Here is a 24,740-nt window from a genome sequence, read left to right on the forward strand (position 1 = left end):
GATGGGCTTCAGTTCTCCTCTGGTGGGGGGGTCTGGAGGCAGCTGCAGACTGGCAGCCGGTTGGTTGCCGAATGGGGGCGGAGCCTCACACTCTGCCGCGTGACATTCAGAAAACAAAGAGGCGGTCTCTGGTGTAAAACATCTGAGGTTTTATTTCAAAGCGGAATGAGAACCACAGTTTTTTAGTAAACTAAGTGTATCAGAAACTACAGGGAGGCAAAACTGTTCTATTTGTACATGGAATGTAAAAACATCATTGAAACGAGGGACGTCATGACGGACTGCACGGACTCAAATGATCTACTCTATAAAGAATACAATCTGATGGAGGACAGTGGGACGCACATGAGAACAGCACTCCACTCACACACATTTGTTTCCCCTCTTTAACCAACACAGATTCCACATCAAACCCCCCTCCCCCTACCCCCCGCCCTCCCCACACACACACACACACACACACACACACGGTCTTGTCCCCTATCGACACCACCTGCAACACACGACAGTTAGAAAACTCCTACTTGGCGTCCAGCTTGGCCATTTCCTGAAGGTAGATGCCGATGCTCTCGCTGTCGAACAGCACAAAGTAAATGTTTTTCAGGGAGGAGCTGCTGGACGACACAAAATGGTTGGAGATGGCCTTGAGGATGAGCTGGGCGGCCGTTTGCTTGGGGAACCCGTTCCTGAGAGACATGGAGGCGGTGAGAAGAACACCATGTGCACGGTCATCAATAAATACATAAAGTACAAATCTAATCTAACGTCATCATCAATAAATACATAAAGTACAAATCTAATCTAACGTCCCGCTGTGAGACGTCAATACAGAGGTCACACGACTGATGATGATGATGAAGATGGCCCTTACAGTCTACTTAAGGCTGAGTCGGTTTGGAACCGCAGTGCATTGAGCTACTGAGAGAACTGGATCCATGAGCTTTATGTATTATGAGACTCAACAGCCCTCAAGGTCATACAGGCCTCTGGGGCTTTTATTGTGAAAGGTAAGAACAGAAGCACCTGGTCTTCGATGCCTATGCCGACATATTGATGTGCAAAGTAACTTGTTGTTGTTGTTCTGTGTGCAGCCAACATTTTGTTTGTTTCCAACACTTTCACACGTGGATAAAAAGAACGTTTTAAAAATCATCAACGTTGCTTTTTCTGAGCTTTTGAAAATCAAGCATCAACCAATCAGGTCGAGTTGCACCGTTTTATTATTGTAGCTTTACAACCTCAACCACAGAAGAGCAGATCCACTCCTTCCTTTCATATCTTCCACAACAAAAGCATAAGACCTGTGTTGTGTTGTTTATTCCCCCCACAGTGAAGGCCCCGCCCACAGTGAAGGCCCCGCCCACAGGCTGTTCAGCTGTAGCCACCAGATGATCCAACGAGGGCTGATTGAGGCTACGTTATTAATGTATTTATTAATGACCACTTCTTACAGGCGGTTTAATGTGTGAGAGAACGTTGGTTCTGGGTTGCGAAGCGTAGAAGGACGAGACACTAAGTTGGGACTCTGGATATTAATTTATTCATAAATAAATATCATGATTTAGTGATCAGAGAAGACCGATTTCATGTTACCTGCTGTGCCCTCACCATGCTCATGATTATTAATAGACTAGCACTCAAGAGGTCGTGGCTCACCGTCCAGCAGGAAGAGCCGGGAACGCCACGGACTTCAGCTTCTTGTCCTCCGCTGCAGAGAGGCAGTTCTTCACCGTCTTCTCCAGCTGGTCCTCACACTTCTCTGAGCCCCACTGAGGGACGTTACAGTGGATGATGAAGCGGGCGGCCATCCCGCTGGCCTGGCTCACGGCCACTGCAGAGACACAGACCATGAGCGTCCTCTGGGGTTCTTTAAACTATTTGTTTTTTTACAGTTGAGACTTAAAGATACGCTGAGAAATGAGAAGGTTTTCTCCAGCCGGTGGGCGGAGCTTAATTTAGCTTTGTAACAGCACAGTGTGTTCCACGCGTGAGGGTTCGGTACCTGAAGCCACCTCCAGAGGCCCCTGTGCTTTCCGCAGCTCCTTGACCGCATCCAGGAACTCTCGGCCTCCGGCCTTCTCCAGGGCGTTGCCTGAAAAATGGCACAGCAACGGCAGGTAAACACAAGGCATGCTGGGTAAGAGGAAGAAGACGGGTAAACACGAGGCATGCTGGGTAAGGGGAAGAAGACGGGTAAACACGAGGCATGCTGGGTAAGGGGAAGAAGACGGGTAAACACAAGGCATGCTGGGTAAGGGGAAGAAGACGGGTAAACACAAGGCATGCTGGGTAAGGGGAAGAAGACGGGTAAACACGAGGCATGCTGGGTAAGGGGAAGAAGACGGGTAAACACAAGGCATGCTGGGTAAGGGGAAGAAGACGGGTAAACACGAGGCATGCTGGGTAAGGGGAAGAAGACGGGTAAACACAAGGCATGCTGGGTAAGAGGAAGAAGACGGGTAAACACGAGGCATGCTGGGTAAGGGGAAGAAGACGGGTAAACACAAGGCATGCTGGGTAAGGGGAAGAAGACGGGTAAACACGAGGCATGCTGGGTAAGAGGAAGAAGACGGGTAAACACGAGGCATGCTGGGTAAGGGGAAGAAGACGGGTAAACACAAGGCATGCTGGGTAAGGGGAAGAAGACGGGTAAACACGAGGCATGCTGGGTAAGGGGAAGAAGACGGGTAAACACGAGGCATGCTGGGTAAGAGGAAGAAGATGGGTAAGGGAAAGAAGACAGGTACAAGGCATGCTGGGTAAGGGGAAGAAGACAGGTAACCACGAGGCATGCTGGGTAAGGGGAAGAAGACAGGTAAACACAAGGCATGCTGGGTAAGAGGAAGAACACGCCTCCTCACCCACTCCGTCTTTCAGGTCCATCTCTGCGTTCGTGGGGTTAATTATGCCCTCCACTTTGATCGCTCCGATTTTGCTGATTTCGCTCTCCGTGAGTGAAAGCTGTGGATTCAGAAAGTCATGGACTCGGTGAGAGGAAGCAGCTGCTGTGGTTGTGTTACTTAGTCCAGTCCGAGGTTAGACCTGGACCTGAACGGGTTCTCATGGACGCTGTATGACCCATCAGCAGCTTCAGTACCTTTTGTCCCAGGAACAGGCTCTTGGCTGACAGGATGGTGAACCCGTCCCCCGGACTGTCTTCCACTGTGGAGTTCGGTACCGACTCGCTGTCTGTGCTCTGAGCCCGTTGGAAGAAACACATTTAAACAACCGTACGTTAAACAGAGGTCAGAGGTCAGAAGCTGAGCATCAACGGGTGGAGGGGATCAAAAGGTGGCCTCCGATGCTTTGTCCAAGTCTCGGGTTTGTTTACACTGATTTGTAGTCTACGTGTTTCTGGGCCTTGATTGAAGGGATGCACTTTGTGTATGATGGTTACTTACCTGGACCTTCAGTTCATTTGAACTGAAGGTCCACTTACTAGGTCCTTCTGGAGCTTTGCCCCATAGGTTATGGCTTTCTAAAACTAATATGCTACCAAGACACTCTGCACACTGAGGCCTCCGTGGTCCCCCATCTCCCCGAGTCCACCCCGTTGAGTCCACTGACCTTTGGCTTGCGTCCTCGCTTCCCTTTGACCTTTTTGAAGGACTTGACAGGTTTCTTGCTCTTCGAGCGTTCGACCTTCTTCTCGGGGATGGACGCCGGGCTGTCCACTTTCACCCTGTTGCCCCTCTTCTTGGAGAGCAGCTCCGGGTGGATCCGGGGCAGGACGCCTCCGTTTGATATGGTGACGCCCCTCAGGAGCTGGTGGAGGAACAACACAGCGTACGTCTGAAGGCTCTGAGTGAGGATCCCTTTGAGAAGCGGAGAGCTGCACACCTGCTGCCAGCAGACACCTCCACCCGGACAAGCCGTGAACCACATCACCGTAATCAATATTCACCATAATCAATATTCAAAGCTAGACAGCGTTGCATCGTCAGAGGAACATCCTGAGACATGGACACTCATCCTCAACATAGCTCCGGTGGACACCACCTGGTGGTAGTGATGGAGTCACTGGCTGAGGTCAAAGGTCACCTGGAAGCTTCAGGTTCAGATCAGCTTCAGACGTCACCAAGGTAACCAGAGACCAACAAGTACTGTTGAACCCTGCTCAGTACTCTGTTAATACCTAGTACTCTGTTCCTTACCTAGTACTCTGTACACTACCTAGTACTCTGTTCCTTACCTAGTACTCTGTACACTACCTAGTACTCTACTACCTAGTACTCTGTTCACTACCTAGTACTCTGTACACTACCTAGTACTCTGTTCACTACCTAGTACTCTGTACACTACCTAGTACTCTACTACCTAGTACTCTGTTCACTACCTAGTACTCTGTACACTACCTAGTACTCTGTACACTACCTAGTACTCTGTTCACTACCTAGTACTCTGTACACTACCTAGTACTCTACTACCTAGTACTCTGTTCACTACCTAGTACTCTGTACACTACCTAGTACTCTGTACACTACCTAGTACTCTGTTCACTACCTAGTACTCTGTACACTACCTAGTACTCTGTTCACTACCTAGTACTGTTCCTTACCTAGTACTCTGTACACTACCTAGTACTGTTCCTTACCTAGTACTCTGTTCACTACCTAGTACTCTGTTTACTACCTAGTACTCTACTACCTAGTACTCTGTTCACTACCTAGTACTCTGTTCACTACCTAGTACTCTACTACCTAGTACTCTGTTCACTACCTAGTACTGTTCCTTATCTAGTACTCTGTTCACAGCTCATTGAAGCCTCTCTTCTACTATTATCGAGGAGTGAGTATTCAGAAGTATCTGACTTTAAGAGCAGCTTTATCAAATGAGAGTGATATGAGAGTGATGTGTTCACATGAGTGATATGATCACATGAGTGATATATGATCATATGATGGTGATCACATGAGTGATATGATCACATGAGATATGTTCATATGAGAGTGATATGTTCACATGAGTGATATGATCACATGAGTGATATGATCACATGAGTGATATATGATCATATGATGGTGATCACATGAGTGATATGATCACATGAGATATGTTCATATGAGAGTGATATGTTCACATGAGTGATATGATCACATGAGTGATATGATCACATGAGTGATATATGATCATATGATGGTGATCACATGAGTGATATGATCACATGAGATATGTTCATATGAGAGTGATATGTTCACATGAGTGATATGATCACATGAGTGATATATGATCATATGATGGTGATCACATGAGAGTGACCCTCCCCTGTAGACCCCCTCACCTGGTTGAGCTCCTCGTCGTTGGCCACAGCCAGCTTGATGTGTCTGGGAGTGATTCGGCCTTTCTTGTTGTCCCGCGCTGCGTTTCCTGCCAACTCCAAGATCTCAGCTTCAGAGGAAACAGTGAAACAAGTGAGACATCCAGTTCAGAGACGCCATCAAGAAGCAGAACATCAGCTCGGAGTAATGTGCACATAAAAAACAATACATACAACTAGTTGTTTTCCTTGTGCTACTGCGTTAAGGCTTTAAAGTGGTAAACACACATATGATAATGGGACACATCTTATCGATGGCCAAAGGGAAAAACCTCCTATCTGCACTTTGTATTTTTCTTTTTTTCGTTTTGTATTTTTAATATTTTTGAACAAATGAACAAGTTGGTTTAGGATTCTCAAAAAAGTGCTTTTTTTAGAGGGGATGTTCTACTCTTCGGCCATCGATATGTTGCACTACTTTAATTATTTTAATACGGGTAACATATTGTTTTTGTACGCTTTCATTAGAACACATAACAACCTAATGAACAGTCCAGTGAACATGTGTAGATATGTTTACAGCACGCGCGACAGACACTGAAGCCGGTATGCATGAGGCTTGAACCATGTGACCACCCTACCTGCCAGGTACTCGATGACGGCTGCCATGTAGACCGGCGCCCCCATGCCAATGCGGTATTTGTGCGTGCCGGTGCGCAAGTACCTCATCATCCTTCCCACGGGGAAGATGACGCCCGCCCTGGCTGAACGGGACAGCTTGGTGGCCTTCTTCTTTCCTCCTCTGGCTGACATCCTGCTGAGGACACGGAGAGCGAGCACGGCGAGTGAGTAGCAGACAGAACGGAGGCCACACGGCATCCATGTTGAGGGAGGGTTACTTCTCCTGAGAAGGTGGCATCAGTCTGCATGTAGTTTATGGTCTACACCTGAATACTATGGACATTGATGGATTTCTTTTTTTAAAGAAACAGTGTCCCTGTTATCTTTGTCTACTCCACAGAACACACCGGAGGGACTATTTCTCCGTTCGAAAAGTAGTTTGACAAAAACTGCAGACACCTTTTTTAATTACATTTGAAAACTTAGGACAAATAATACCAAAACGTGTCAGCGTAGCTCACTTTTCTTATTTCACAGCCACTAGTTTTGTTACAACGGTAAATAAAAGCATTGAAAGTCCATTAACTGCCATCTGCATCACGCTTTAATTGCACTGAAGCTGCACACTGTGCTTTACCAGTGAGGGTTGAAGGAAGACGTGCTTCACCTTTATTTACCTGTCAGGTCACCCTCAGTGTGCAGACCGAGCCACACACACTGACAGGGGGGCTGTCATGGGGTCACTACCCGGTGTTGTGGTCGGGGGACAAACAACCTACGTCACGTCCACTATCTGTGTCTGTAGTTCCGGAGTGAAGGCCAGTCGGGTTTTTATCTCCCTCTCGACAAACAAACGTTGGCCGAGGATGTTGCGGAGGGAAGGTCACCATTGCCCCATGACACCCCCACCACCGAGGCTTCCATGTAAACAAGCCCCAGCAGTGAGCGCTCCGAGCGGCTGCGGCCTACAGCGGCGCCGCTCGGACCTCACGGTACACACACGTAGGCGCGCATTAATCCGCGGAGCTCGCAACGCCGCCGCCGTTAAAAGAAAAGGTGGAGGGATATGGCGCGTGCGGCGAAGCGGAATGGAGGACAAATAAAGACGGGCTGAATGTGACCGTTGGGCTACGTGAGCTAGCTACCGTTACCGTTACCGTACCAGCCGTTACAGCGGAGCGGTACGCAGACGGTAATGTGGGAAGAACGGCCCGACACGGGGACACCGTGTCAGCCCGGGGGGGTGAACGTTAGCCCGGTCAGACATGATTGTGACGTGCTCCCCTAAAACAGAGACCTTGACCATGACGGCCCCCCCTCCTCTTTCATGGCGCTGTCGCCTCCGACCCGCTGCGTGTGTAATCACATCAGACATGCAGAGAGACGCGTGCCCGTCGGTCCGGAAACGCGCCTCCGCACGGGGGGGGGCAACAAAATGAAGGAAAAAAAACACCTTTCCAAGTTTCTACCTGTTTTGTCCCAGATGCTCCTGCACGGAAAGACCGACGAATCCTCCGGTGACAGGCGGCGCTTTGTTGTCCTTGTGCCCGTTCGCTGTCCTCGGACGTCGCTGCCTCCCAGACCTCAGGAAACCCCCACAGAGCGAGCAGGAACCGCGCAGTCTGGTTGGAGGCTGGCTCTGCGCTCCCGATGCTGCGAAGGGGGGAAATCAGGCGAGGGAACATGCAGTGAAAACGCCCCCTGACATGGCTCCGAGAGGGAAGGCACTCGACGGGCTCACATGGGAGATGTTCTTAATGCCCATGCATCCTCCTCGGAGGTCAAACGGATCCGAAATGCTAGGCCCGGATTAGAAGGGCCCTGGGAGTAGGTGTGTGTGGTTCACTTGCTGCACCGGGCTCGGGGTGTGGGTGAAGCCCCAACAGGTAGAGGAACACGACCGCTCCTCTTCTCCTTGAACGTGCACGCAGTGGGGAGTGAATCAGACAGATGATCCATCCAGATGATCCACGCAGCCGGTTTGATGCATCACGGGAGAAGTCCCCGGAGGCTCCTCAGCCAATCACAGCGCTCGCCTCCATCTTTTGATGTGTCGAAGCCAATAGACCCATGAAGGGAGATGACAACCACTTCATGGGGGAAGTCAAACTGATAGAAATGATTCATATAATGAGAGGATGAGGAAAAAGTTCAGACTACCAATAATAAGAGCAGCAGTGGATGTAGTAGAATAATAATGATAATAAAAGCAGTAATTGTGTCGGCAATGCAACTGATGGTTCGTGATCTGTAAAATTTAACTTAACTTAATCTTTGACTGATAGATGTTATATCTTTGTTATTACACAATGACACAAATGCAAGCATTTTACAACTACGCTGAATTCTATACAATGGAAAACAACAACATTTGAATGGCGTGAGAGCGATGGCGCAATACGTGGTTCTCCAGCTTCGAAAAATTCCCCTCTAGAGAAAGTTTGAGAGCGAGAGCGTCAACGTCAAACTCAATTCAACTTCCTCCTGTCTGCCCCACGCCTACTGCTGCCTCGGCACAGAGAAAACACACACACACACACACACACACACACACACACACACACACACACACACACACACAGGTAATAGCATAAGTAATGAAGTTAGATAGAGGTACACCAGCACCAACATGCCCAGTAATATTGAACGTCACACTTCCACTTTAACATAGGCAGCCAAACAAAGTACACGCACACACACACACACACACACACACAAAAACATTAGGATTGAAATAGGCCTCTTACCTTTGATGACTCCAGCAGGGGGCGGCGAAAATTGGTGCTTGCTGCCACTTTGCATCCGACTGAATTGGTCCTTTGAAAAGAGTCCTTCAACAGTGGAAGCTTCAGCTCGTGGTTGGGTGACGGGGGCCACGTAGGAGCAGGTTGGGTGACGGGGGGCCACGTAGGAGCAGGTTGGGTGACGGGGGCCAAGTAGGAGCAGGTTGGGTGACGGGGGGCCACGTAGGAGCAGGTTGGGTGACGGGGGCCAAGTAGGAGCAGGTTGGGTGACGGGGGCCACGTAGGAGCAGGTTGGGTGACGGGGGGCCACGTAGGAGCAGGTTGGGTGACGGGGGCCAAGTAGGAGCAGGTTGGGTGACGGGGGCCACGTAGGAGCAGGTTGGGTGACGGGGGCCACGTAGGAGCAGGTTGGGTGACGGGGGCCACGTAGGAGCAGGTTGGGTGACGGGGGGCCACGTAGGAGCAGGTTGGGTGACGGGGGCCACGTAGGAGCAGGTTGGGTGACGGGGGCCACGTAGGAGCAGGTTGGGTGACGGGGGCCACGTAGGAGCAGGTTGGGTGACGGGGGCCAGGTAGGAGCAGGTTGGGTGACGGGGGCCAGGTAGGAGCAGGTTGGGTGACGGGGGCCAGGTAGGAGCAGGTTGGGTGACGGGGGCCAGGTAGGAGCAGGTTGGGTGACGGGGGCCAGGTAGGAGCAGGTTGGGTGACGGGGGCCACGTAGGAGCAGGTTGGGTGACAAGGGGCCACGTAGGAGCAGGTTGGGTGACGGGGGGCCAAGTAGGAGCAGGTTGGGTGACGGGGGCCACGTAGGAGCAGGTTGGGTGACGGGGGCCACGTAGGAGCAGGTTGGGTGACGGGGGCCACGTAGGAGCAGGTTGGGTGACGGGGGCCACGTAGGAGCAGGTTGGGTGACGGGGGCCACGTAGGAGCAGGTTGGGTGACGGGGGCCAGGTAGGAGCAGGTTGGGTGACGGGGGCCAAGTAGGAGCAGGTTGGGTGACGGGGGCCACGTAGGAGCAGGTTGGGTGACGGGGGGCCACGTAGGAGCAGGTTGGGTGACGGGGGCCACGTAGGAGCAGGTTGGGTGACGGGGGCCAGGTAGGAGCAGGTTGGGTGACAAGGGGCCACGTAGGAGCAGGTTGGGTGACGGGGGGCCAAGTAGGAGCAGGTTGGGTGACGGGGGCCACGTAGGAGCAGGTTGGGTGACGGGGGGCCAAGTAGGAGCAGGTTGGGTGACGGGGGCCAGGTAGGAGCAGGTTGGGTGACGGGGGCCACGTAGGAGCAGGTTGGGTGACAAGGGGCCACGTAGGAGCAGGTTGGGTGACGGGGGGCCACGTAGGAGCAGGTTGGGTGACGGGGGCCACGTAGGAGCAGGTTGGGTGACGGGGGCCACGTAGGAGCAGGTTGGGTGACGGGGGCCACGTAGGAGCAGGTTGGGTGACGGGGGCCACGTAGGAGCAGGTTGGGTGACGGGGGCCACGTAGGAGCAGGTTGGGTGACGGGGGGCCAAGTAGGAGCAGGTTGGGTGACGGGGGCCACGTAGGAGCAGGTTGGGTGACGGGGGGCCACGTAGGAGCAGGTTGGGTGACGGGGGCCAGGTAGGAGCAGGTTGGGTGACGGGGGCCACGTAGGAGCAGGTTGGGTGACAAGGGGCCACGTAGGAGCAGGTTGGGTGACGGGGGGCCAAGTAGGAGCAGGTTGGGTGACGGGGGCCACGTAGGAGCAGGTTGGGTGACGGGGGCCACGTAGGAGCAGGTTGGGTGACGGGGGCCACGTAGGAGCAGGTTGGGTGACGGGGGCCACGTAGGAGCAGGTTGGGTGACGGGGGCCACGTAGGAGCAGGTTGGGTGACGGGGGCCAGGTAGGAGCAGGTTGGGTGACGGGGACCAAGTAGGAGCAGGTTGGGTGACGGGGGCCACGTAGGAGCAGGTTGGGTGACGGGGGGCCACGTAGGAGCAGGTTGGGTGACGGGGGCCACGTAGGAGCAGGTTGGGTGACGGGGGCCAGGTAGGAGCAGGTTGGGTGACAAGGGGCCACGTAGGAGCAGGTTGGGTGACGGGGGCCAAGTAGGAGCAGGTTGGGTGACGGGGGCCACGTAGGAGCAGGTTGGGTGACGGGGGCCAGGTAGGAGCAGGTTGGGTGACAAGGGGCCACGTAGGAGCAGGTTGGGTGACGGGGGGCCACGTAGTAGCAGGTTGGGTGACGGGGGGCCACGTAGGAGCAGGTTGGGTGACGGGGGCCAAGTAGGAGCAGGTTGGGTGACAAGGGGCCACGTAGGAGCAGGTTGGGTGACGGGGGGCCACGTAGGAGCAGGTTGGGTGACGGGGGGCCACGTAGGAGCAGGTTGGGTGACGGGGGGCCACGTAGGAGCAGGTTGGGTGACGGGGGCCAGGTAGGAGCAGGTTGGGTGACAAGGGGCCACGTAGGAGCAGGTTGGGTGACGGGGGCCAGGTAGGAGCAGGTTGGGTGACGGGGGCCACGTAGGAGCAGGTTGGGTGACGGGGGCCAGGTAGGAGCAGGTTGGGTGACAAGGGGCCACGTAGGAGCAGGTTGGGTGACGGGGGCCAAGTAGGAGCAGGTTGGGTGACAAGGGGCCACGTAGGAGCAGGTTGGGTGACGGGGGCCAAGTAGGAGCAGGTTGGGTGACGGGGGCCACGTAGGAGCAGGTTGGGTGACGGGGGCCAGGTAGGAGCAGGTTGGGTGACAAGGGGCCACGTAGGAGCAGGTTGGGTGACGGGGGGCCACGTAGGAGCAGGTTGGGTGACGGGGGGCCACGTAGGAGCAGGTTGGGTGACGGGGGCCAAGTAGGAGCAGGTTGGGTGACAAGGGGCCACGTAGGAGCAGGTTGGGTGACGGGGGGCCACGTAGGAGCAGGTTGGGTGACGGGGGGCCACGTAGGAGCAGGTTGGGTGACGGGGGCCACGTAGGAGCAGGTTGGGTGACGGGGGCCACGTAGGAGCAGGTTGGGTGACGGGGGCCAGGTAGGAGCAGGTTGGGTGACGGGGGCCAAGTAGGAGCAGGTTGGGTGACGGGGGCCAGGTAGGAGCAGGTTGGGTGACAAGGGGCCACGTAGGAGCAGGTTGGGTGACGGGGGCCAAGTAGGAGCAGGTTGGGTGACGGGGGCCACGTAGGAGCAGGTTGGGTGACGGGGGCCAAGTAGGAGCAGGTTGGGTGACGGGGGCCAGGTAGGAGCAGGTTGGGTGACGGGGGGCCACGTAGGAGCAGGTTGGGTGACGGGGGCCAGGTAGGAGCAGGTTGGGTGACAAGGGGCCACGTAGGAGCAGGTTGGGTGACGGGGGCCAGGTAGGAGCAGGTTGGGTGACGGGGGCCACGTAGGAGCAGGTTGGGTGACGGGGGCCAGGTAGGAGCAGGTTGGGTGACAAGGGGCCACGTAGGAGCAGGTTGGGTGACGGGGGCCAGGTAGGAGCAGGTTGGGTGACAAGGGGCCACGTAGGAGCAGGTTGGGTGACGGGGGCCAAGTAGGAGCAGGTTGGGTGACAAGGGGCCACGTAGGAGCAGGTTGGGTGACGGGGGGCCACGTAGGAGCAGGTTGGGTGACGGGGGCCACGTAGGAGCAGGTTGGGTGACGGGGGGCCACGTAGGAGCAGGTTGGGTGACGGGGGCCACGTAGGAGCAGGTTGGGTGACGGGGGCCACGTAGGAGCAGGTTGGGTGACGGGGGGCCACGTAGGAGCAGGTTGGGTGACGGGGGCCAGGTAGGAGCAGGTTGGGTGACGGGGGCCACGTAGGAGCAGGTTGGGTGACGGGGGCCAAGTAGGAGCAGGTTGGGTGACGGGGGCCAGGTAGGAGCAGGTTGGGTGACGGGGGCCAGGTAGGAGCAGGTTGGGTGACAAGGGGCCACGTAGGAGCAGGTTGGGTGACGGGGGCCAGGTAGGAGCAGGTTGGGTGACGGGGGCCAGGTAGGAGCAGGTTGGGTGACGGGGGCCAAGTAGGAGCAGGTTGGGTGACGGGGGCCAGGTAGGAGCAGGTTTGGTGACAAGGGGCCACGTAGGAGCAGGTTGGGTGACGGGGGCCAAGTAGGAGCAGGTTGGGTGACGGGGGCCACGTAGGAGCAGGTTGGGTGACGGGGGCCAGGTAGGAGCAGGTTGGGTGACAAGGGGCCACGTAGGAGCAGGTTGGGTGACGGGGGCCAAGTAGGAGCAGGTTGGGTGACGGGGGCCAAGTAGGAGCAGGTTGGGTGACAAGGGGCCACGTAGGAGCAGGTTGGGTGACGGGGGGCCACGTAGGAGCAGGTTGGGTGACGGGGGCCACGTAGGAGCAGGTTGGGTGACGGGGGCCAGGTAGGAGCAGGTTGGGTGACAAGGGGCCACGTAGGAGCAGGTTGGGTGACGGGGGGCCAAGTAGGAGCAGGTTGGGTGACGGGGGCCACGTAGGAGCAGGTTGGGTGACAAGGGGCCAAGTAGGAGCAGGTTGGGTGACGGGGGCCAGGTAGGAGCAGGTTGGGTGACAAGGGGCCACGTAGGAGCAGGTTGGGTGACGGGGGCCAGGTAGGAGCAGGTTGGGTGACGGGGGCCAAGTAGGAGCAGGTTGGGTGACGGGGGCCACGTAGGAGCAGGTTGGGTGACGGGGGCCAGGTAGGAGCAGGTTGGGTGACAAGGGGCCACGTAGGAGCAGGTTGGGTGACGGGGGCCAAGTAGGAGCAGGTTGGGTGACAAGGGGCCACGTAGGAGCAGGTTGGGTGACGGGGGCCAAGTAGGAGCAGGTTGGGTGACGGGGGGCCACGTAGGAGCAGGTTGGGTGACGGGGGCCAGGTAGGAGCAGGTTGGGTGACAAGGGGCCACGTAGGAGCAGGTTGGGTGACGGGGGCCAAGTAGGAGCAGGTTGGGTGACGGGGGGCCACGTAGGAGCAGGTTGGGTGACGGGGGCCAGGTAGGAGCAGGTTGGGTGACGGGGGCCACGTAGGAGCAGGTTGGGTGACGGGGGCCAAGTAGGAGCAGGTTGGGTGACGGGGGCCAGGTAGGAGCAGGTTGGGTGACGGGGGCCAGGTAGGAGCAGGTTGGGTGACAAGGGGCCACGTAGGAGCAGGTTGGGTGACGGGGGGCCACGTAGGAGCAGGTTGGGTGACGGGGGCCAGGTAGGAGCAGGTTGGGTGACGGGGGCCAAGTAGGAGCAGGTTGGGTGACGGGGGGCCACGTAGGAGCAGGTTGGGTGACGGGGGCCAAGTAGGAGCAGGTTGGGTGACAAGGGGCCAGGTAGGAGCAGGTTGGGTGACGGGGGCCAAGTAGGAGCAGGTTGGGTGACGAGGGCCACGTAGGAGCAGGTTGGGTGACGGGGGGCCACGTAGGAGCAGGTTGGGTGACGGGGGGCCACGTAGGAGCAGGTTGGGTGACGGGGGCCAAGTAGGAGCAGGTTGGGTGACAAGGGGCCAGGTAGGAGCAGGTTGGGTGACGGGGGCCAAGTAGGAGCAGGTTGGGTGACGAGGGCCACGTAGGAGCAGGTTGGGTGACGGGGGCCAGGTAGGAGCAGGTTGGGTGACAAGGGGCCACGTAGGAGCAGGTTGGGTGACGGGGGCCAAGTAGGAGCAGGTTGGGTGACGGGGGCCAAGTAGGAGCAGGTTGGGTGACGGGGGCCACGTAGGAGCAGGTTAGGTGACGGGGGGCCACGTAGGAGCAGGTTGGGTGACGGGGGGCCACGTAGGAGCAGGTTGGGTGACGGGGGGCCAAGTAGGAGCAGGTTGGGTGACGGGGGGCCAAGTAGGAGCAGGTTGGGTGACGGGGGCCACGTAGGAGCAGGTCGTGGTTGGGTGACGGGGGCCACGGCTACAGGGCCGGCCTAGTTATTCCTGTGCTGCATTCTGATGGAGACCAACCTGGTCTAACTTTGGTTTTTTAAACATAGTCAGTGTGTTTATTATATTCATAAAACACAAATGCAAAACAGTGCATTTTCAAATCAGAATAATAACACATGAAGCATAGACTTCTATACAACCAGAGGAGTCGCCCCCTGGTGGTCAGGAGAGAGAATGCAGCTTTAACACATGAAGCATAGACTTCTATACAACCAGAGGAGTCACCCCCTGGTGGTCAGTAGAGAGAATGCAGCTTTAACACATGAAGCATAGACTTCTATACAACCAGAGGAGTCGCCCCCTGGTGGTCAGGAGAGAGAATGCAGCTTTAACACATGAAGCATAGACTTCTATACAACCAGAGGAGTCGCCCCCTGGTGGTCAGGAGAGAGAATGCAAGCTAAAGACACCTCTGCATCGGATTCACTCTTCAGAACTGGAGACATCAGCTCGGTGCCAAAATCGAAACAGGAAATGAGACAAATGCTGAAAAACTGAGAAAACATAACTTATACACGGGACCAGGATGTGACAGGTATTGTATGTCAAAAATTAGATTGTGACTGATTGTGAGTGTATAATTCGGGTGTTTTATTTTCTTCTGTTTCACATTTAACAGGAGGTCACCTCTGCAGCATTTACTTCTGTGTTTGTATGTATATGTGTAAATATAGATTTATGCTAATCTCTTATTCATATGCTTCCGTGGATATGACCATGGAGTCTTGGCTAAATGTGGAACGGTATAAATGGTCAAACTTTGGGATGTGGTTTGGTTGGCCATCAGACTAATGGTATCAGTGTAGTTACCTTCAGTACCACAACGCCCTTCTTTGGGCTCATCCTTCGTTTTGATCTCACATACACATCTGTTTATGACTCAATTTTACAAGGTGTAGCAATATAGCACTGACCATATCTGTTCAAAGACACACACACACACACACACACACACACACACACACACACACACACACACACACACACACTGTTCGGATGGATTTTTAGAAGGTTTGACATCGAGGTTCCAGACCAACCAGGTGTTTATTTCTCCAACAATGATCACAGGCCTCATATCATATGCATGATCTCTATTGGTGTGGTGTGGGCGTGTTCAATTATAAGGAGAGGGTTTTCTCTGAGTTCTTGGTAAATGCTGAGAAGTGATTGGGTCATCTCAGGGTTCTGTAATGTCAAAGGTTCATTCCGGAATGTCAAAGTTCAGTTCTGAGTGGACACAGTTGTGATCTTTTCTGTGACAGTGTGTAGTTCTGGTTCTGTCCTTCACTGTTGCTGTATTTCATGTTCAGCAGCAGAGGGCAGTACAGGACTGACTGACACTGTGCACGCCCCAAACTGCATCTCCATGGCAACGGGCTGGACTTGTACAGAGCTTTTCTAGTCTTCCGACCACTCAAAGCACTTCAACACTACTTGTCATCATTCATACACTGATGGCAGGAGCAACCATGCAAGGTGCCACTTTGGGGTTAAGTGTCTGGCCCAAGGACCCGTCGACATGGGCCAGCGGAGCCGAGGATCGAACTGTCGGTTCTCTGATTAAAGGACGACCTGGCTCTACCACCGAGCCACAGTCGCCCAATATACTGTATATATATTCGAGAGACAGAGCCCTCATGTGGCCGAGAGTAAAGGAGGAAGCCATCGGACGTCATTACAGTGGTACAAGGTCCACACAGGGAAGAGGTCGGGGTGGACGAATGGGTCAACAAACTTTAACCCGTATGACTCTATGGGTCACGTGACTGCATGGGTCACGTGATTCTATGGGTCACGTGACTCTATGGGTCACGTGACTGTGGGTCACATGACTGTGGGTCACGTGACTGTATGGGTCACATGACTGTATGGGTCACATGACTGTATGGGTCACATGACTCTATGGGTCACGTGACTCTATGGGTCACGTGACTCTATGGGTCACGTGACTGTGTGTCACATGACTGTATGGGTCACATGACTGTGTGTCACATGACTCTATGGGTCACATGACTGTATGGGTCACATGACTATGGGTCACATGACTGTATGGGTCACATGACTGTATGGGTCACATGACTGTGTGTCACATGACTGTGTGTCACATGACTCTATGGGTCACATGACTCTATGGGTCACATGACTATGGGTCACATGACTGTATGGGTCACATGACTGTATGGGTCACATGACTGTATGGGTCACATGACTATGGGTCACATGACTGTATGGGTCACATGACTCTATGGGTCACATGACTATGGGTCACATGACTGTATGGGTCACATGACTGTATGGGTCACATGACTATGGGTCACATGACTGTATGGGTCACATGACTATGGGTCACATGACTATGGGTCACATGACTGTATGGGTCACATGACTATGGGTCACATGACTGTATGGGTCACATGACTGTATGGGTCACATGACTATGGGTCACATGACTCTACATTATAAATCTCCTGATTGTAAAGCTTGTAACATTTCATTATTCTTTATCGCGGCTCTGATCTGTACGAGGACCTCAAGAGGAAAGTTAATCAATTAGAAGAATCTGATTTGTCTCAAAAGCATCGATGTAAACACACGTGCCTTCTTAAATTAGACACTGCTTGACGTTTAGGGAACGTTACAATATGATCCAGATTGTCCTCGGCTCACCCCAGAAAGCCGATGATTTTGCCGCAGTGGATGCGAGCTGTAGATACAGAGGAGAGCCAGCCATGTCTGTTGTGTCACGACGAGTCAGCACTTGTGGCTTTTAGGTTCAGCGACTGAGGGGGTTCTGCAGGATGCTGGATCCACTTTAATGGCCTTAACCTACAGGATGTGATCAGTGCGGTCGGTAAGTCTACTGGACAGATGCTGCATGCTTCAGCATCTTCAGATGGCTTCCCCAGCCTCACTGCTGCTTCAGGGAGGGAGGAGGCCCCCGGGCCCCTCAGCCAGAGGGGCACGGACCCTCTTAATCAGCATCCACTGTGGATGGAGAAACCAGCTGGTCTCACCAAACCCTGTGCCGAGTGGAACGGGTCCTCTTGGCTCTGCTGCAGGAGGCAGCCGCCGCGTGTCGTGCTTCATTTGGTTTACATTTCAACACAGCGATGAATATTATACAGTGAGTCAGGATTCACACAACTGTTCTCAGAAACCTGAAAGAAAACAAGTATCGGGGCTTTGCAGACTGGAATGAAATAAATCATCAATAAATGTGTACGGCCAAGATGATTTGATGACCGCTGGCAGTCTACTTTTGTTTCCTCTCACCTGCACCTGTTTCTCATCCTCTAATCCCCAGTCAGTCTTTATTCCCACAGTCAGTTGCCAGTCATCAAGGTGGAAGTGTTGCTTCATGCCGGTGCTCTCCAGCGCCTGATGCTTGAACCTGAATCTGTGCCTCTACCTGCTCCATCATTCCTGTGGACCCGTGGATTCTCCTGCCTCGGCCTATAAGCTGTGGTCTCATTTAATCATCTAACTCTTCCTGGTTGTCTGCATGCTGGTCCTGTTCGGGTCCTGGCTGCCTCGTACACGGCCCGTGGAAGTACGTCACCATCCACCCCACCTGCCTATGCAACATAATACCACATGTCTATGTTTAAGACCACCTGTTTGGGCATTGAAGATCAATGAACCTGTTGATGCTCTCGTGGCTGAATGGGAGCAAAGTGTGGAGGCTGATTCATGCCAATGTGTCAGAACCTTATGCTCAGATGTGGCTGTAATGTTCTGGTGTCCTTTGACCATTTGGTGCTCTGTATGGACGAAGAGGAATCACAACATGAATATGACTCCTATGAAATGATCAGAGCATCTAAAGTGCATCTTCCAGTAGTCAGCGAGCTCTCCTGATGTTGAGAACATGGAGCTCTCAGCAGCTCAGTGGTATCTTATCCTGGACTCCAGTGTGGTAGTATTTATGTAACTGAATTACATCATAACACATTCTCTAGTGTGTCATATGGAGATGTGTAAGAGGGGTGGGCGTCGCCAATTGTGTTAGTGGAGGGAATTATGGAGGGGTATGTGTGTTTATGTTTATGGAGGGGTATGTGTGTTTATGTTTATGGAGGGGTATATGTGTTTATGTTTATGGAGGGGTATGTGTGTTTATGTTTATGGAGGGGTATGTGTGTTTATGTTTATGGAGGGGTATGTGTGTTTATGTTTATGGAGGGGTATGTATGTTTATGTTTATGGAGGGGTATGTGTGTTTATGTTTATGGAGGGGTATATGTGTTTATGTTTATGGAGGGGTATATGTGTTTATGTTTATGGAGGGGTATGTGTGTTTATGTTTATGGAGGGGTATGTGTGTTTATGTTTATGGAGGGGTATGTGTGTTTATGTTTATGGAGGGGTATGTGTGTTTATGTTTATGGAGGGGTATGTGTGTTTATGTTTATGGAGGGGTATGTGAGTTGTTGTCCTGTTCTTTTCACTGTAACTAGACTTTTGAAGCATATCTTGAAAAGCCATAAAAATGTGATCACAAAGAAAAAAGATGAAACGGAACAAGAACGCTCCAGTAGAGTTCCACATGTATTTACTGGCGGGCTCAGGGGATGACTCCATGTTATCCTGCGCTTGGATGTCTGGCTAATCATTTAGCGTGACGATAAACCCTCCCTGATGTTAGTGTACGCTCGTAGCAACAGAGACATGCCGTGAGGGAGGAAGGATCCTCAGAGGTGCACGAGGATTATTTATCAGAGCAACATCCAGGTCGTCTGCTTCCACTGACAGCTGATGGGAACGCTTCATCTCCAGAGTCGGATATTTACTTTGTGTTTGAGACTGTTTGCCCTCTGGAAGCACATGAAACACGTCTTTGGATTTAATAATGACCGTTGCAGACGGGTTAGGGTTAGGTTTAGTTAGGGTTAGGATTAGTTAGGGTTAGGGTTAGTTAGGGTTTGGGTTAGTTAGGGTTAGGGTTAGTTAGGGTTTGGGTTAGTTAGGGTTAGTTAGGGTTAGGATTAGTTAGGGTTAGTTAGGGTTTGGGTTAGTTAGGGTTAGGATTAGTTAGGGTTAGTTAGGGTTAAGGTTAGTTAGGGTTAGGGTTAGTTAGGGTTAGGGTTAGGATTAGTTAGGGTTAGGGTTAGGGTTAGTTAGGGTTAGGGTTAGTTCGGGTTTTTGTTAGTTAGGGTTTGGGTTAGTTAGGGTTAGGATTAGTTAGGGTTAGGGTTAGTTAGGGTTAGGGTTAGTTAGGGTTAGGGTTAGTTAGGGTTTGGGTTAGTTCGGGTTTTTGTTAGTTAGGGTTTGGGTTAGTTAGGGTTAGGATTAGTTAGGGTTAGTTAGGGTTTGGGTTGGTTATGGTTTGGGTTAGTTAGGCATGCCGCTGTTGTACAGAAGACGTTTTCCACTCTTCTCTTTCTTTACAGACTTCAAACACAGAGTGGAGACGTTTGAACAACACAACCGTCAGACTGAAGAGAACCCGTCTGCTCTGGGCAGAAGGAGAACCGGCCTTTGGTGGTTCTATGTGCTGCTTTGGTCAGATGCGTCCTCAGATCTTCATGTTTGCATTGCATCATCACCTTTTCCTGTATGAATGGTATGTGGTCAAACCAAAGCCCCCCCCCCCCCCCCCCCCCCCCCGTCATTCAAACCAGTTTAAACAGCCAGCTGACATGTCACGTCAGCAATGCCCAAATACCTCCAAACTACTTCCAAATGTCTTTAGACACAATCTATATTAGTTCACAGTGAGATCATGTCGGAATATCAATATTACTTACTTACAATAAGCAATATTGTCAAATTAGCCATTGTTGAATTCCTGTTTTTTTTCACATATTATTCAAACGAGCAGTCATTCCATCCCATCATATTTTGTCTATAACGCATCGTGCATTATGCTATCAAGGAGATGAACCATTTGATTGTATAAACCACCCTGAGGACTTTGTACCATCCAACGTGTACCTTACGGGTAAATATGTAATTAATTTGTACACTTTACTTTCAGTTATTGCTGAATTTCTTTGTAAAAAGGAACTTTAACTTAATCTCCTATTCATTGCAGCACACCCTTGTTTATCTCACCCTGGGAAAGTGACCCTGTTGGCCAGCCGGGTGGGACTTCCTACTTCCTACCACCCTCCCCCAGACTAGCTGGTCATCTACACACGTGTGACACAAGAGGGAAACCCTGCCTTTCCTCTCCTGTCATGGACAAAGACCGCGACAGGTTCCGGGTCACGGTGTTTATTTCAGTGCCTTTGTGCTTTGCTGTGTGACCTTCCAGCTGGAGGTCAGGGTGCATGCGATGGAGCGTTGGTTAGGGCCTATCTGTGGGGTTTGGTAATTGGAAGATTGTACAACAAAGACCACTTAGACCAGATTATTGTGGTAACGGTGATGTATGAGCGGCTGACGCTTGTTATTTCCTCCTGTGGTTGAAGCTCGTATGTTCTGACCTTCAGCACTGTGGTCCAGTATTGTCTCCTCAGGGCTTTCCTTTCTGCTGGCTAGACACACATATTTATCTTACCGGTTATGTAATAACAGAGAGGCTCGCCACACATAATAATCCAGCCATTTACAATGTTGTGTTTTTACAATGAAGTCCTTCCTCCCATCAGAGTGCATCAGATCAATCAAATTAATGTCAAGAATAAACTCAAATTAAGATGGATGCAACTCAAAATATAGAAGTTGTACTTATAAGACTTCTGGGTTAAGTCAATGTTAGTTCAAATACCTTCACAGCTATCGGGTGGATTGATGATATTTGGTCCAGTTATTCATGTTCCCCAGAGGAATCCTAACGACTTGTGATTTCTGCCTGTTTGTGAGGTCCCAAAAGATGAATTATCTGTGTTCAGAGCGATAGGTCGGATAGGTGGTCCACATGTGTTGTCCTCTGTTTGGTGATCCCTTGAAGGATGAAATAGTTCATGTTTTTTGTTTGTTACTTTCCAATCATTGCGAATGGTAGATGTTAGAAATAACATGTAGAAATAACTTCCCCGATCTCTCCTGCTGCCGACATTCATCAGTTCCACTGTTCCAACAATCAGCCGCTCTGGTTCGGGCCAAAGAAATCCTGAATCCACAGAGAAAGATGGCGTCTCCACACGCCGCTGACGAAAGGTTGAAAATGGCACATTTGACTTTTTAAGTTTGTATTCATTGCCGTAGGTAAGACATTGTATGTGTCCAATACTTTGGTTTATAACCAAATATCAGCAAATGATAAACATGGCTCACTAAGAAGATGGTGAACATTAAACCTGCTCAACATGCACGTGTCATTATTATTCACATGTTATGTGAGCCTTCAGCTCATCAGCATCACTAAGCTGTACACCCAAGAAGAATATTGTAAATGCACAGCACCGCCACGGATCAAAGCTAATGGAATTTATAGTCCGCTATTAATATTATTTGCACATATCTGCATCCCTTTTGCAGACCTGTAGGAATCAGTTTTGGAACACAGTAAAGAAGAAGAGAAAAGTTAAGGGCGTCTCTCCTCATAAACTTAGAGTTCTTTATTATTTCACTGTAAATTGTCTCATTGACTGAATGAGCGGAATCATCATAATGACTTATTAATGTAAATACATCCACGGACATGAATCCAATTCTTCTTCTTGTCTACCTGTTTCGTGACCTGTGTGTCATGAGCCAACGGAGCGTGTTTGATCTCCTCGGCGTCCTGTGGCTTTGGGATGTTCTGGCCATCATTAGAGTCGGATGGAGGCCAGTCGGTCCTCCAGCCTGTGACAGCCACAGTGGGAAGGGGGCGGGGCTTCCCAGTCCTCTTCCCACTCAGGTGGCAGCAGAGGAGGCAGCTGGGAAAGCGATCTGACTGTTTACTTTCCGTCTGTTTGGCCCACGTTTCCCATGCGGTCATGACTCATGTGAGGTAATGATCAAACCTTATTTTGGATCACTTCTGAAAGTTATCAAAGCACATTTTCAGCCTGGGGTCAAAAGTTCTTCAGAGTTTTTAAACTCCACTTTTGAGGGCTGAGCTTCATATCTCAGCAGACGTTGTCATTGATCATATTCGTCCTCTCTGATTTCAGTCATATCGTGTTTATGAACTCAGGTTGCTGTGAACGTGTCAGCTGTTCAGAACCCTCCGCCCACACCTGAGTAAATAAACAACATCACTTGGTGTAAACATAGCGGGTTGAGAGCTGCTTGGATTAGGTTTCACTTTCCTTTACGTGTGTGTGTGTGTGTGTGTCTGTAAGTGTGTGTGTGAGTGTGGGTTTGTTTGTAAGTGTGTGTGTGTCTGTGTTTCGGTGTGTGTGTGTGTTTGTGTGTGTGTGTCTAAGTGTATGTGTGTCTGTCTGTGTTTCGGTGTGTTTGTGTGTGTGTGTCTAAGTGTGTGTGTGTGTGTGTCTGTGTTTCGGTTTGTGTGTGTGTTTGTGTGTGTGTGTCTAAGTGTATGTGTGTCTGTCTGTGTTTCGGTGTGTTTGTGTGTGTCTAAGTGTGTGTGTGTGTGTGTGTGTGTGTCTGTGTTTCGGTGTGTGTGTGTTTGTGTGTGTGTGTCTAAGTGTATGTGTGTCTGTCTGTGTTTCGGTGTGTTTGTGTGTGTGTGTCTAAGTGTTTGTGTGTGTGTGTGTGTGTCTGTGTTTCGGTGTGTGTGTTTGTGTGTGTGTGTCTAAGTGTATGTGTGTCTGTCTGTGTTTCGGTGTGTTTGTGTGTGTGTGTCTAAGTGTGTGTGTGTGTGTGTGTGTAGTTGGAGGAGCTCAGCCAGACACAGAGAGCAGAGGAGATGTTTGCTGCAGCGTGGTAATAAATCACAGATAAAAAACACAAGTAACGTCGGGGCTTATTAATACGCCGATCTTTAGTGAAGTAACACGTTGAAACGAGGTACCTGAACACACCGCAGCGTCTCTGGCTCGAGCCGCTCTGTCTGTTCTGAACTGAGCAGAATGCTGCAGCTCGTGTACTCACACAAACTAAGAAAAGAGATCACATGACTCCTGTATTAGCTGCTCTGCACTGGCTCCCTGTAAAATCAAGAATCACATTTACAAAGTATTGATTATCATATCTTAAGGAGCTTGTAGTACCATCTTGCCCCACTAGAGAGCTGCGCTCACTAAATGCGGGGCTACTTGTGGTTCCTAGAGTCCTAAAAAGTAGGATGGGAGCCAGAGCCTTCAGTTATCAAGCTCCTCTTTTATGGAACCAGCTTCCACTTTCAGTCCGGGAGGCAGACACAGTCACCTCATTTAAGAATAGACTTAAGACTTTCCTCTTTAATAGTGCTTATAGTTAGGGCTGAATCAGGTTTGCCCTGGTCCAGCCCCTTGATATGCTGCTATAGGCTTATAGGCTGCTGGGGGATGTTTTAGGATACACTGAGCACCTATCTCCTCTTCTCTCTCTCCTTATGGATGAATTTCTCCATTGCACCTTATTAACTCTGCTTCCTCCCCGGAGTCTTTGTGACTTCACGTCTCATAGGGTCCATTGGACCTGGAGGTGTCTGATGCTGGTGAGCCGGCCTCCCATTGGCCCTGCTGAGGCCCCGCCCCCCCTCCTCTCTACCTCCTTCTGTTTCATGGATTGGAGTTCCATTCATACATTGTCATATTCATGTAATGTGTTTATGTAACTCTGTAACTCTGTTCATCTGGTCACATGACATCTATTCATCTGTCCATCCGGGGAGAGGGATCCTCCTCTGTTGCTCTCCTGAAGGTTTCTTCACTTTTTTCCCTGTCAAAGGTTATTTTTGGGGAGTTGTTCCTGATCCGATGTGAGGTCAAAGGTCAGGGATGTCATATGTGTACAGATTGTAAAGCCCTCTGAGGAAAATTTGTAATTTGTGATATTGGGCTACACAAAATAAACTCAATTGAATTGAACTGCTGTTAAAACATGGCGGTGAAAGATGGCTGACTCCTTGAAGACCATTTTCAGTTTCAGATGATTATACACTAATTAAAACATAGTTATGAATATTATATTCCATTGCATGCCAAATAACCCCCTGAATGCCACACACTGTTCCTTTAAGAGAGTTCAGAGAGAGAACCTTCCTCTATGGGAGAGCACGGACTCTTTTGAGCATGATGGCGTCCACCTCCCACAGATGCTTCTTTTCAAATATTAATCATATTTTACAGCACATGGTCCATCAGCCGGCTGCTGACCAGCTGGTGTCCTCGTCACCTCCTCACAGCAGCCAGGCTCCTCTCACACGCCTGAGCATACCGGCACCCCGAGTTATTATTCAATAATTAGTTATAAACACTTCCAGACATGAGAACCAATTATGACCCCATTTTCATTTTTACAATTTCAGATCTCTATGCAGCTGCTCCA

The 24,740-nt window shown here is 51.4% G+C and overlaps 1 protein-coding gene across 2 annotated transcripts; it reads right to left on the minus strand.

The window, feature by feature from the left end:
- Positions 1 to 127: 127 nt before the first annotated feature.
- Positions 128 to 7,990, minus strand: LOC117744115 (core histone macro-H2A.2). Of its 2 annotated transcripts, none has more exons than XM_034552233.1 (9): positions 7,348 to 7,990; positions 5,899 to 6,071; positions 5,282 to 5,388; positions 3,568 to 3,765; positions 3,098 to 3,196; positions 2,862 to 2,961; positions 2,003 to 2,092; positions 1,657 to 1,831; positions 128 to 686 (listed from the first exon to the last, which is right to left on the minus strand). In XM_034552233.1, the coding sequence occupies exons 2-9, from the start codon at positions 6,068 to 6,070 to the stop codon at positions 521 to 523; spliced, it is 1,107 nt and encodes a 368-aa protein (XP_034408124.1). In that variant the 5' UTR covers position 6,071; positions 7,348 to 7,990; the 3' UTR covers positions 128 to 520. The 2 variants fall into 2 exon arrangements, with proteins under 2 accessions (XP_034408124.1, XP_034408123.1); XM_034552232.1 differs by having other exon boundaries at positions 5,899 to 6,074; positions 7,348 to 7,986.
- Positions 7,991 to 24,740: the final 16,750 nt, after the last annotated feature.

Source organism: Cyclopterus lumpus, chromosome 15, assembly GCF_009769545.1.
Source record: "Cyclopterus lumpus isolate fCycLum1 chromosome 15, fCycLum1.pri, whole genome shotgun sequence".
Taxonomy (NCBI): Eukaryota; Metazoa; Chordata; class Actinopteri; order Perciformes; family Cyclopteridae; genus Cyclopterus; species Cyclopterus lumpus.

Bases quoted from the DNA above. Each gene is read 5' to 3' on its own strand.
- LOC117744115 (XM_034552233.1), bottom strand. From the start codon at position 6,070: ATGTCAGCCAGAGGAGGAAAGAAGAAGGCCACCAAGCTGTCCCGTTCA. The intron at 3,766-5,281 runs GTGAGGGGGTCT...TTCCTCCACCAG, and splicing joins ACGACGAGGAGCTCAACCAG to CTCCTGAGGGGCGTCACCAT. The intron at 3,197-3,567 runs GTCAGTGGACTC...CAACGGGCTCAG, and splicing joins AGCGAGGACGCAAGCCAAAG to AGCACAGACAGCGAGTCGGT.